At 39.7% G+C, this 13,383-nt stretch overlaps 1 protein-coding gene across 1 annotated transcript in view; it reads right to left on the minus strand.

Moving 5' to 3' along the window:
- Nucleotides 1-13,163, minus strand: part of ENPP2 (ectonucleotide pyrophosphatase/phosphodiesterase 2) — a 144,530-nt gene extending 131,367 nt beyond the window's left edge. The window contains exon 1 of the mRNA XM_034668560.1: nt 13,143-13,163. Coding sequence (XP_034524451.1) covers nt 13,143-13,148 — 6 coding nt within the window. The 5' untranslated portion in view covers nt 13,149-13,163. The remainder of the gene's footprint in view (nt 1-13,142) is intronic.
- Between the last annotated feature and the right edge of the window lie 220 nt (nt 13,164-13,383).

Raw genomic sequence — 13,383 nt, forward strand, 5'->3', positions numbered from 1 at the left:
TGACTGGATTGCTCCCCCTGAACTGGAGACACCTAGTGCATACATTGTTGATGCAGGATGTCCAAATGTGATTCATTATTTTTGCTAATCAAGGCCATTAAGAGAGTAAGGCATGGCAATTCTGGTGCTCAGAGCACCCGCTAATGAATTCCCAGACCCCGGGCTAAGTATGCAACACCCACGATGCAGTCTAAATTTCCTAACTGCCCTGTTCTGAGTGGGAGATGTTATTATGCCCATTTAATAGACGAAGAAAGAAGGGTTCAGAGAGATTTAAGTGATTGATGAAGCCTCACACCTGTAAAGCAGATAGCTGGGATTTGTGCTTCTGACTTCATACTCTTAAGCACACTGAAAATTCTTTAATTAAAAGTGATTCCTTCGCAAGTACCAATGTCCTGAATTGATGGAGTGGGCACTCTATAAAAGCATGTTCCTTGAAGTCCCGCAAACCCACCCTATGCAGATATGTCAGGCACAACATTTCCCCAGAACTGTGAATATAATTTAATCAAAACCATACTGTACCCAAACAGCCAACAGACATTCGTAAAGTGTTTAACACTCCAGAGAAGGGTAGACTGCAACATAAAACCTAACCAAGCAACAAGCTTAAAATTGCATTTGCAAACTTCATTCTTTTTTCAGCCAGAGACAGGCTGGTTTTTAATTCCAGGGCGTTAGTTCAAATCTGTTCTAGATTTGAACTGACGGAAAATTGTTCCTCCTGACAGCCCTTCAGCAGTCCGGGCTCACTCTCAGTAAACTGGTGCTCCCAGGGGGCAGAGTGGCCTGCACACAGACTGACTGCCCCTGGCCTTTGCCGAAACCCATGGCAGAGCTGGGGAAACCTGAGGAAAAGATCAGCTTCCATTAACAACATTCCCTAAGGGGACCCCATGCTTAAGGCAAAACAGCTGCTCCTGAGAAACAACGTCAGGCTCACGGGAAGCTCATGTCCTGCCACGGACTATGCCTTGATTCATCTCTTTATCCAGCTCCCCCTCTTTTTCCAATCCTCTTCTTTGTGATGTCTTACCGGCAATGTCCTCACAGGTGTACCAAAGGGACCAGAAGTCCCGGTGGCAGATTTCCTCAATAGCAAATCTCAGGATGATGGGGAACCTTCTCGCTTTGCACCAAGTTAGCTGTGTGGGACCCTATCCGAGAGCAACATGAACAGCGATGTTTATTGAGTACTCAACGTGGCAGGTGTCCTGGGCCAAGAGCTTCCTGTGGGGGTGTATTTGAGGTAATGAAGGCTTACAGAAGTGATTTCCAAGATCATGCATCTAGCAAACGGTGGTCCCACAGTACAAGCTACCTGAATCGGACTCCAAAATCCAAGCTCTACGTCCCCAATCTCTACAACCTCCCAAACCACCGCCCCTCTATGAGCGAGCCTCATGTGAAAAATGGGCAAGTTAAACCAATTTGAGATTGTCGAAGGCCGAAACAGAGTCCATAACCTCCATGGTGGGAGGTTATTTGTTTCTTTGCTTTGTCATTGTTTGCCAGAATTTTTCTAAATTTTGAATCTGAATGCCTTCAGTCAGAACGTTGTCGTTCCTGTCTTCCCACTTTAGGCCCCACTCTTGGCCTGCTACCCACTTGTCTTCTGAAGGCATGTGAGTTTTCAATCCCTGAAGAGTCTGTAAAAATTTCCTTAGCTTGATCATCGTATGATCTCTACATGGCTGACCGTATCCAGCCATGGAAGCAAGGTGGGTGTGATGTAGAAACCAGTAAAGTTGGAGAGGCACGGAAATTAACTGAGGGCTCTGTGATGAGATATGGAGTTTGGGCTTCCATGAGGAATGGCAAACACTATTCACGGGAAGGGCCAGTTCTGATCTGTTCTTAGAATGTGAGTGGAATAGTGTGTCGAGGACTCTGAGGCTGCACCCTGACTCAGCACAGTGTCAAGATTCATTCATAAATTGTTATTTAGCCACAGAACACCTTCTTTGAACAAAAGCTTTAAAGACTCCATTAATACAAAGATAAAAGCGGAATTGCTCAGATCCCAAGCAGAGATGGGGAGCCTGAAACACATGCTACTGGTTTCCTTTAATTCCTATAATTACTGACCTACTACTTTCATAGAGATCCTGTGGCTCTTTAGAGAATAATTTAAAAATTATTGAGGAAAATGTTCTCCAGGGTTCTTTTATGCTCTTGCTTTGATTCCCTGAGACATCGAGAGCTTTTGTAGAAACTCAGAAGCATCCACAAAGAAAAAGAGAGGCTTTAGCTTTAATTCATTGAATCATCCTTAACAGAGTGCCAAAAACCTCAGGCAAAGACAGGTTTCCATTTCCACTGTTCCACAAATGTCTATGTGGTGAGCCAGACCACCTGTGCAGTCCAAGCTGTCATTATCTCACCTGGACGTACTGCACCTGTGTCCTAGAGGCCTCTCTGTTCACGCGGGGCTCCCACAGTCTCTTCTCCATATACACAGAGAATGGGCCTTCTAAATGTAACTCACTTCACCACCCAGCACTTTGCAGTGGCTTCACCTTTGATTGAGAACAAATTTCCAAGTGCTTATCACGAGCTACAAGCTCCTACATGTACTCCCTGACGGCCTCTTCACTCATTTTTCCTCACTTACTCTGCTCTTAGAGCAACGGTTCTTAAAGTGTAGTTCCTGACACACTTTCAGGGGTCTGGAGGTCACAATTATTTTTATTCTAATACTAAGATGTTGTTTTCATGCCTGTTTTGTCACAGGCGTACACGGAGCAAATACTTTCTTGATTTAATTTCAGATTCCACATTGTAGCTACCCTATAAAAGACTACCACTTGTTGAGTTTTGATGTACAGTTAACCCTAGAACAATACATGGGTTAGGGGCACTGACCCCTGTGTATAACTTCGACTCCCCCCAAAACATAACTACTAATAGCCTACTGTTGACTAGAAGTCTTACCCATAAGCAGTCAATTAACACATATTTTCTATGTTATATGCATTAATGTACAGTATTCTTACAATAAAGTAGGCTAGAGAAAAGAAAATGTTGTTAAGGAAATTATAAGGAGTTACTAAAACAAATAAATAAATAAACTTAAAAAAAAAAAAAAAGGGAGTGCCTGGCTGGCTCAGTTAGAAGAGCATGTGATTCTAGATCTCAGGGTCGTGAGTTCGAGTCGCATGTTGGGCATAGAGTTTACTAAAAAAATAAATAAACAAACATAAAAATTTAAAGAAAAAATTATAAGGAGGAGAAAATACATTTAAAGCACTGTACTGTATTTATTGGAAAAAATCCACGTATAAGTGGACCCACACAGTGTTGTTCAAGGGTCAAGTATAGTATCAAAGAAGAATAACTGCAAATATCTAAAAGGTTATTAAAATACTTCCATTTTCCAACCATGTATCTGTGTGAGGCCAGATTTTCTTCATACACTAAAATCAAAACACTACAACAGATTGGATGCAGAAGCAGCTGTGAGAATCCAGCTGTCCTCTAGCAAGCCAGACATTGAAGAGATTAGCAAAAATGCAAAACAATGTTACCCTTCTCATTATTTTTTGTTTCGGAAAACAGTTATTTTTCATAAAATTATTATTTATATCAGCATGTGATAGGTTTATTATTGTAATTTTAAACGAATCAATGAATATTTTTAAATCTTCTGTTTTAACTTCTAATATGTCAAATATAGATAGAATCCATGTAACCAAAGCTCTCAAGGGTCCTCATTAATTTTTAGGAATGCAATGGGGTCCTGAGACCAAAAAGCTTGAGAACAACTACTCTAAACTCACTGGACTTCCCACTGTTCCTTCCTGTGCCAAAAAGAGATTTACTCTAAGGAATTGGCTCATGTGAATTCCAAGTTCAATATCTTGAGGACAGCAAGCTGGAGACCCAGGAGAGATGATGGGGTATGTTCCAGTCTGAGACTAGAGGCAAGAGAAAACTGATGTCCCAGCTAGAAGATAGCCTGGCAAAAAGAGTTCTTTCTTACTTTATTCAGGTCTTCAACAGATTGGACGAGGCCCACCCACATTAGGGAGGACAATCTGCTTTACTCAGTCTACTGATTCAAATGTCAATAGTCAATCTCAATCAGAAACACCCCCACAGACACACGCAGACATAATGTTTAACCAAATACCTGGGCATCTAGCCCAATCCAGTTGACACATAAAATTAACCATCACACCTTCTTTTAATTTGGGTCACTGCTCAAATATTATTTTATCAGAGAGTGGTCCCTCTATACTGCCCTATGTAAAATAATATTAGCACTCCAATATCCCTTCTATCTCTTTAACCATGCTTCTTCATTTTTTCTTAGCCTGTTTTACCATTTATAAATTATATGCTTATTCTTTTATTTCTCCTTCTCCAACTACAATGTAAGCTTCTTAGTCTATTGAACAGTTTGATTCCCTGTTGCATCCCCAGTGCCAGAACTGGCACATAGTAGGTCTCAATAAATATTTGTTGACTAGACGAATAACTACATCACACTATCTGTATAGACTTAAGATCGTAAGTAAGGTTGGGATGCCTGGGTGGCTCAGTTGGTTAAGAGTCTGCCTTCGGCTCAGGTCATGATCTCAGGGTTCTGGGATAGAGTCCTGCGTCAGCCTCCTTGCTCAGCGGGGAGCCTGCTTCTCCCTCTGCCTGCCACTACCCCTGCTTGTGCTCTCTCTCTCTCTGACAAATAAATAAATAAGTAAATTCTTTTTTAAAAAAGATCATAATTAAGGTTTGAGGAAGCACAGTTACTAGGGAGGAAGTACCGAATTGCCCTGATGTGAATTGTGATGTGTTTGTATCAAACATGGTGCTTTAAGCAAGGGAGATAATTATTTCTCTTTCACCTAAAAGTTTGGAAATAGGCAGTTCAGTGAATGTTTGGCAGCTCTGCTTTTCAAAGTCCTCAGAGATTCTATGGCATGGACCTTTCTTCTTGGTCCAATCTGGCAGGTAGAGAGCTGGCCATCATATCTTAATTCCAAAAGACAGGAAGGAAAAAAGTAAAGCAAAGTGTGCATAACTATTTTTAAAGAAAGATTTTCAGAAGCTGTTACACAGCAATCCTACATACATTCATTTGCCAGATTTCATCAAATGGCTACACCTGGTTGCAAGTGAGCCTAAGAATATGCCTTTATTCAGGTGGACACATACATAGCTAACATTGGGGGTGGTTACTTAAAGAGAAAGAGAGGAATAGATATTGAGGGACCATTAGCAGTCTCTGCTACAGGTAGCCACTGTTTTAGCCAGCCCTCTTCTTCTGGTAAAGGAACTCCTTTTTTATTAAGAAACTTCCCCACCCTATGCCATTTCTTGTGGCCCTGGTAATATGGTCTATACAGTACTTCCTCTATCAGATGTGGGAATGTAACTCAGGCTGGATGAGTCATCACAGTGTATCCTCAGCTCATTGATAGGTCAAGAGATGAGCACATGACCCTGGCAAGGTCTGGGATGGGCAGAATGGCCAGTTAGAACTTTAAGATGTATACATAAATGGTGGAAGAGAAAAGCTTTTTTTGCCCTGGGATTCCTAACCTGGGAATTAGTGAATCGGGGGCTACTGATATCCATTTCACCTCAGCTACATATAACTTCTTATCTGTAATAGGAGGAAATGAAGCCAATACACAAAAGCCAGCAGATCCATAGGGTAGAGAGATGGCATCATTTCAGTTCTTTGATCCAAGTGTGCCTGAAGCCTGGCATCTCAGTTCCTTCTTTTCTTAAGTTGGTTTTTGTTGGATATCTGTCCCTTTCATTTGAAATTCCTGACTGAAATGTGTGTTATTGGCATGATTTCTTTAAAATTATTCTAAAATGTTATTTACTATTTACTATTTAATAATGACTGATTTCTGATGTGAAATGGAGAGAGAGTGTGTATGTTTCTGCCTCAAACACATATTTTTGAAGTCTGGGTTGCCTCCTTTGAAAACTCCCCCTGAACAAGCTTTCCTTTCCATTTTCCCTGCCCACCCCTGCCTGTCTGATGCTCTCTTCTTTGTCACATAGCATCTGGCTTCCATCTAACACAATACCATACTGCATTAAAATTACTTGTTTCCAGCACAAACTGTCCCTTGAGATGACCATTTCCTTAATGACAAGGGACTATCCTATCTTTTTCACCTTCATATCTTCATTTTCCCAGAACTTACCTCACTACTGGGCATATAGTAATGCTTATATTAAACCTACTGCTGGGGCGCCTGGGTGGCACAGCGGTTAAGCGTCTGCCTTCGGCTCAGGGCGTGATCCCAGCGTTATGGGATCGAGCCCCACATCAGGCTCCTCCACTGTGAGCCTGCTTCTTCCTCTCCTACTCCCCCTGCTTGTGTTCCCTCTCTCGCTGGCTGTCTCAATCTCTGTCAAATAAATAAATAAAATCTTTAAAAAAAAAAAAACCTACTGCTGCAAATATGTACCCACAACTTACTATCACAACTTTGTGGTAGAGAGTCTAAATTACTCTTCCATTTCCTTTGGAATGTATAAGTCAAATAAATCAAGTCACCTTGAGAGTGGAAAATACAAAACTAAAGTAATAAATTATATCACAATCACTGTTCAGCTGACTCAGTGAGAATAAAATTCTCAAAAATGGAATTGCTGAAAGGTTTCTAAGCAAAACCACCCTAAAACAGCAGACCAATGCCTTTAATTTTAAATAAATCTCAACAAGGATCAAATCATTGGAATATACTTTCACAGATAAAGCTTGATTTATAATTGTGAAATTGATAATGCATTAAAGGATTTTTTAAAAAATTCTGATTCATTTTTGCATAAAAATGGTTTGAGGTCAGTAAATTTCCAGTAGTTTCTCTCCTTGAGGTGAAAAGCAAGGTCTGATGCAATCACAGAGCCCAAGCAACCAATTATTCCAATTGGCCACATTTCAGTGTCAAAAAATAAGTGTGCCTTTTGGGACACAAGTAGATATTAAATCAACTATGAATTTTTCCAGTTTACAAAAGAGGAAAAAATGCAATTTAAAGCATTGTAAGTGCAAGCATTTGCAGGGACTGTAGGGGACTATTTTGAATTTACTCACATCCTTAACATCCATTATGCCCCCTCCCACTCCTCACCTTTCTTTTTATCATCTGGTGTCATTTCCTTACTTCAATACACCTTGTTCTCATCCGCTTCCATTGTGCTTACGTAAGATATATCACACTTCTATATGTTTTAGGCCCAACAGTATAATTATATACATATTGTTTTATACCACTGAGTTTTAAAACAGGGAGGAGAAAGGAAGAGAAATATACATTTATATTGCCTTTTATAATTATATAATTACCATTCCCAGTGCTGTTTTTTCTCAAGGGTTCATATTACCATCTGCAGTCATATGCCTTTATCCTAAAGAATCTCCTTTATTATTTTTAGTAAGGTGGGCCTGCTAGCAACAAATTCTTTCAGGTTTTATCTGGAAATGTCTGTATTTGGCTTTCATTTGTGAAGGCTAGCTTTGCAAGACATAAGATTCTTGACTGGTGTTTTTTTCCCCTTCAATACTGCAAATATGTCGTTCCACTGCCTTCTATCCTCCATTGTTTCTGAGAAGTCAGATATTGGTCTTAGCAGCAGGATTCATTTATATATGATGAGCTCCTTTTCTCCTGCTGCTTTCAAAATTTTCTCTTTGCCTTTGTATTTCAATATTTTTACTGTGATGTGTCCCTTAGAAGATCTCTTTTTGTTTATCCTGTTTGCAATTCACTGAGTTTTTCAGATGGGTATATGGATTTTCATCAAACTTGAAATGTTTTCAATCTTTTTTTTTTTTTTTTTGAAGGGGGGCACATCACTTTCTGCTCCTTTCTGCCTCTCTTTTCTTTTTCTGGTACTCCCATTACATGTATATTGATATGCATAACAGTGTTCCAAATTGCTCTGAGGTTCTGTTCATTTTTCTTCATTCTTTTTGTTTTCTGTCCCTTGGTTTGCCAAGTTTCTATCAATCTAACTTCCACTTCACTAATTCTTCCAAATTTGTTGATTCCTCTAGTAAATTTTTCATTTCAATTATACTTTCCAACTCCAGAGTTTCCATCTGGTTATTTTTAAAATAATTTCTCTTTATTGATATTCTTTGTTTGCTGAGATAGTGTCATCATAGCTTCCTTTACTTCCTTAAGTATGGTTTCTTTAGCTCTTTGAACATATTTATAACAGCTGCTTTGAAATCTTTGTCCACTAAATTTGACAACTAGCTTCCCTCATAGTTTCTGTTGCCTGCTTTTCTTCTATGTATGAGTCACACTTTCCTGTTTCTTTCCATGTCTCTTTTTTCTTTTAATGGGACAATTTAGGTAAAGTACAGCAGCAATTCTGGGTAATGATTTCTCTCCTCTCTTTCTGGGCTTTTGTGTGAGCATGCACACTTATTTATTTGTTTAGTCATTTGCAGATACTATTCTAATGAAATGTAATTCCCTTCTGTTTCTGACAGTATGAAGCCTCAGCATACACCCAGTCATCCTGGAATGACTGGTTTTAGCACGGGTTTCTTTGACCTTCTCTTTCCCTGACTTCTCTGTTGTCTGTCTCTTTTTTGTATCACACTCAGCTGTTAGGCTTCATTAATTGCATGTGATTTTTCTCTTCTTTTTGACAATGTCCTGGGACATAAATTGCTCCTCAGTTTGATCTAATTAAATGCAGGCAGGGGGTAATTGGGGGCTAGTCTTTGAAACTTTTTTCTCACATCAGCAGGGGGGCTCTTAGAAGGTATATGTTTTCCTGATTCTTTCTAGTAAAGTAGCTGGCCTACAGTTTAGCTTGATGCTCAGAACTACCAGACCCTCTTAATTTCTTTCTACCAAATCTTCATTGTTTTAGAGAATGCCCTTAGGTTTGAACTTCCCCTTATTCTGTTTCAAATAAAGTCAGTTCCTTTGGGGGTGAGCTTCAGAGCTCTCTATTCTTTCTGGCTGCATCACACCCTGCTGAGCAAAATCTCTGAGCCACTGATTCAGGTGCTGGCCAGTGACGGGGACCTCCTTCTCTTGGAGTGCCACCTCTACTTTATAAGCAGAGACCTGGGGAGAGGTAGTAGCCTCTGTCCTTCTCAGTTTGCCTCTCCTGGCATGGAATCTTCACCCTATGAGTTAGCTGGGGTGAGGATAATCAGGGACCCATTATTCTCAGACTACCCTAAAGCCTCCACCCTATGAGTGGATGGAGGAGAGGAGTACCCAACCCATGGATGCACTCACTGAGAACTTAGTCTCTGTAACTTGAAGTTGTACATGATTAGAAATGTTGGTCTGTTGCCCCTGGTAAAACATTGTGTCCCTTGATTGGGAACTGAGGGGAATGGCAGCTCTGTCTTTTTGGCCGCACCTGCCTAGAGTGGAGCTTCTATCAAGCTCAGCTAGCAAGGAGAAGATAGGAAGGAAGGGGTGATGATTCAAGTGCCACTGGTTTTCACTGATCTTACATATTTAGTGGATTTTGCTGAATAAATATGTCTCTGTTTGCTGTACACTCTTAGGACCATTTCCAGAGACTTTAAATAGTTGTGTTTTATTTTTTTATTAAATCACTTTCCCTAGTTATGTTTGTTTCACTGGAAAATAGGTCTGCCAATCTCTTCACACGTTTCCAGAAGTTTTAGCCCCTTTTAAAAAAATAGAATTCCATAAGCTAACATTATAATTGCTAGCTTTTGTTGTCATTGCTGACTTTGATTTTTAAGCTGTAAAAATAATTGCTAGTAAGGTAGAGAGATGCTATTTTTTCCTGATCAAGTCGACTCGATTCCTCTCAAATTAACTTACATGCAAATCTGAAAACAGAAGTGGGAAAAGGGAAGCAAGTGGGAACAACATTTTATAATTTGTCACTAAAAGTATACAATGTTTTTTCTTTTTAGTTTTAAAAGGCAAACACCAAGACTAAAGTGAATTTATAGTTTATGAAGGAAATCAAGCATGTAGGTACCGGCTACCAAGCTGAGACACCCATTTTTCTTCTGATCCTACTATATTTTAATATGGGTAAGTCACTGGGAATCCACAAATGAATTGCTGCATCTACTCTATGACAATCTTGTTTTCAACATGGCCTCACTAACTGGAACCACTTTTAGTAAGGTACATGTGAATTAATAAAATTGTTATTGTCATAAAAGCTAACATTTGTTGAGTGCTTATTCCAACCCTTTAACAACTGTTTTAAATTTATTATTCCAATTAATTCTAATAACATTACTATGAGGCAATTTGGATTATTACTGTCCCCATCTTATAGATGAAGCAGCTAAGGCACACAGAGGTTAAGTTACTTGCCTAATATCACACAGTTTATCAATCAGTGGTGAGGCTAGATTTGAACCATGGCAGACTAGTTTCTAGAACTCTACTGAAACTTTGTACTATACCAATACTTATTTCGTTTCATTACCAAAGAGGCAGATAGTAACCTCTGAAGAGTGGTGCTTAGGAAAATTTCTCTAAGAGAATTATTCATTCACTTATTCAACAAACTCTCTCAGCATGTATTATAGCTATGAAGCTGGATTGTTCAATTAAGCATGGAGACTAAATACCAACGTTTTAGGATAAAAGTTGACTCCTCTCAGAATGGAAAATAACTTCATGAGAATCAAAACCCAAGAGTTACACTGTTAAGCAATAGCTGTGATTATGGGAACAGTCTTAAGATTTTAATGAGCATGTACTACAAGCCAGGCACCATGTTAAGCTAAAATGCTTTATGTAAGTAAATTTCATGTCCTTCCTCCAAAAACCACAATTAGTTAAGAGCTCAGGCTGTAAGTCAGCCTTGTAGGGTCTGAATTCCACTTCCATCAGAGACTAGCTGTGTAAATCAGATGTATTATTTAACATATCTGGGCCTCAGTTTTCTTACCTGGAGACTGAAGATAATAATACTTTGTAGCAGGTAGGAATGTATTCAACTGCAGGTAAAGAAATATCTGGTAATAGTGGCTTAAACAAATTGGGGTCTATTCTTCCACATTACTGAAAGCCTGAAAACAAGAGACTGCTGATGTTTTAGCATTTCCACAATGTCAGGGCTGGCATCTGTGATGCTTTCAGCCTTTTCTTTAGGAGCACAAGCTAGCTCCTGCAGTTCCAGACATTGTGACAGTATTTAGGGCAGAAAGAGAACAGAAGGGGGGCCAGCCACAAGGGTTCTCTTTGATCTGTAAAACTAAGGCAGAACTAGCAGATTTCTGCTTGTGTCTCTATGGCCAGAAACCTGTCCTATATGGTCACTAGAGCTGCAAGTGAAGTTTGAAAAGCAAATATGTAGGAGATACATTGTCACCCACACAAAATCGGGGTTCTATAAGCAAGGGAGGGGAGAATGAGTATTATGGGATGAGCACCTAAACAAGGGTCTGCACACTACTGCTTCACGGGTGGGAGAATTGAGAGAATTTATGCTGCAAACTTAACACAGTCTTGGGTCCTCATCTAGGGCCAATAGATGTTAGCTATTTTACTTGCAAATGAAGAGGTTAAACAGCCTACTTCAAATCATAGTTTCTATACAAGAGAGACAAGATATAAAGGCAGCCTTGTGGACTCCAAAGCCGATGCAGTAACAAATAGATAAAGGGGATCAACGGTGCATTTATCGCAATGAGCACTGAGAAATGTATAGAATTGTTGAATCATTATATTGTATGCCTGAAGCTAATATAACACTGTATGGTAATTACATTTCAATTTAAAATAAAGTCATTAGGGCAACTGGGTAGAGGCATTTAAAGGGTCCTTTTCCTCCTGAACTCCTTTTTGTGCTCTACTTAATATTCAAGGTTTTTTCCTCCATAGATATGCTAAGGTATGCCTCAGCTGGAGCCCCTGCAGTAATCAGTGGAACAAGAAGTGAAGTAGCCAGCTCTTGGGTTAAGTCTTCTGAATCACCAGGCAGCTACCTAAGATGCTGCAGAAAGACATCTGCATTGAACAAAAAAACTCTTGAATTTAATAGAAAAAATTGCCATGAAGCTCAATTGTTTGATTAAGTATGGAAGCCAAATACTGACCTTTTAGGATAGTTGGCTCCTCTCAGAATGGAAAACAACTGCATGAGAATCAAAACCTGATGTGTAAAGTGTCCCCTCAAAGCAAGATATTCAAAAGATGTTAGAAGCCTTAGCCAGGAAAATAGACATCTCTACTCTTCAGTCACAAAAACTTACCATTATGAATTAAAACCACGATATTGAAGATGATGCCTCCCCTACCGCATGAAAGACTTGGTTCCGTATTTGTAAGGTGTAAGGAACACGTGAGGTCTGGTGACCTCATACATAATAACTCCACACATATAATTACTGTGTACAGAGGTGTGTGGAGAGCAGATTTTTAATCAATGCCAGGAAAAGCCTGTATTGCATTAATAGAAAATGTAGAACACATGGTTCCAAGTCTGTTTGCTTAACCATAAAATGAGCGGAGTATTGCTGACTTTACTGCTTCCCATAGGGTGAAAGAGCAGAAGATAAGTTTCGTGAAGACACAATCTACGTCCACAGAGCACTCACGCAATGCATGTTGTTCTTGAGGAATGCAAGGATGATCAACTTTGACCTTGCCAAGTAGGAACGTGACACTGACAGTCATAGCAACAATCAACCACCCACACAACAAACCATCTACCACTGCCTTCATCATTTCATAAAGGGACGTTTTAAACACCACACTACTAGGATGGACATACTTATTCTCAAAGCAAAAGTCAGTACTTTCCATGGAATGAGTTTTACGAAAGTCTTACCGCTTCCTCCAAATTTTTCTTGTTTGACATGCACAACTTAACATTTAGGTCACAGAGTCCATCCCGGCATTGTTTTCTCGGATGGACTTTCTGGACACTGGGTTTCAAGGACAATCTCTGGTGTAGGATTACAGGCAGGGCCCAGGAGTTTCAGGATGCAAGCAATTAAAAATCTGTACTAGGAAATTTTTACAGTGTTTATCTGTAATTGGAGCAGAGAATTTGGCAAGGCTTCCCCTATGTGCCTCATGGTCTGCCTTAAAGTACCTCAATGGTTTGTTTAGACTCCAGGGTCAAGTACCTGACATATTTATTTTAACTCTATTACTAGAACCTAGATACCTTGAAGGCAGGGGACTTACATACATCCAATGATATCTTCTGACTTGGGGTGAGCTTGATGATTGTGTATTCTGTAAAAGTTCTAAAAGCCCATCATAACGGCTGATGGAATGTCACCGTGAGCTGGTCTGGGGGAAAAGTTGGGTCCATCCAAAGAGCTAAGAAAAGAGAAAACTGTTTACTGTCAACTGAAAACTTTCATGTTCACATACCTAACTACATGACATCTCATGCATAAGTCTGAGCATACGCAGATGGTCT

The sequence above is a fragment of the Ailuropoda melanoleuca genome, chromosome 9 (genome assembly GCF_002007445.2).
Source record: "Ailuropoda melanoleuca isolate Jingjing chromosome 9, ASM200744v2, whole genome shotgun sequence".
In the NCBI taxonomy this organism is placed as follows: Eukaryota; Metazoa; Chordata; class Mammalia; order Carnivora; family Ursidae; genus Ailuropoda; species Ailuropoda melanoleuca.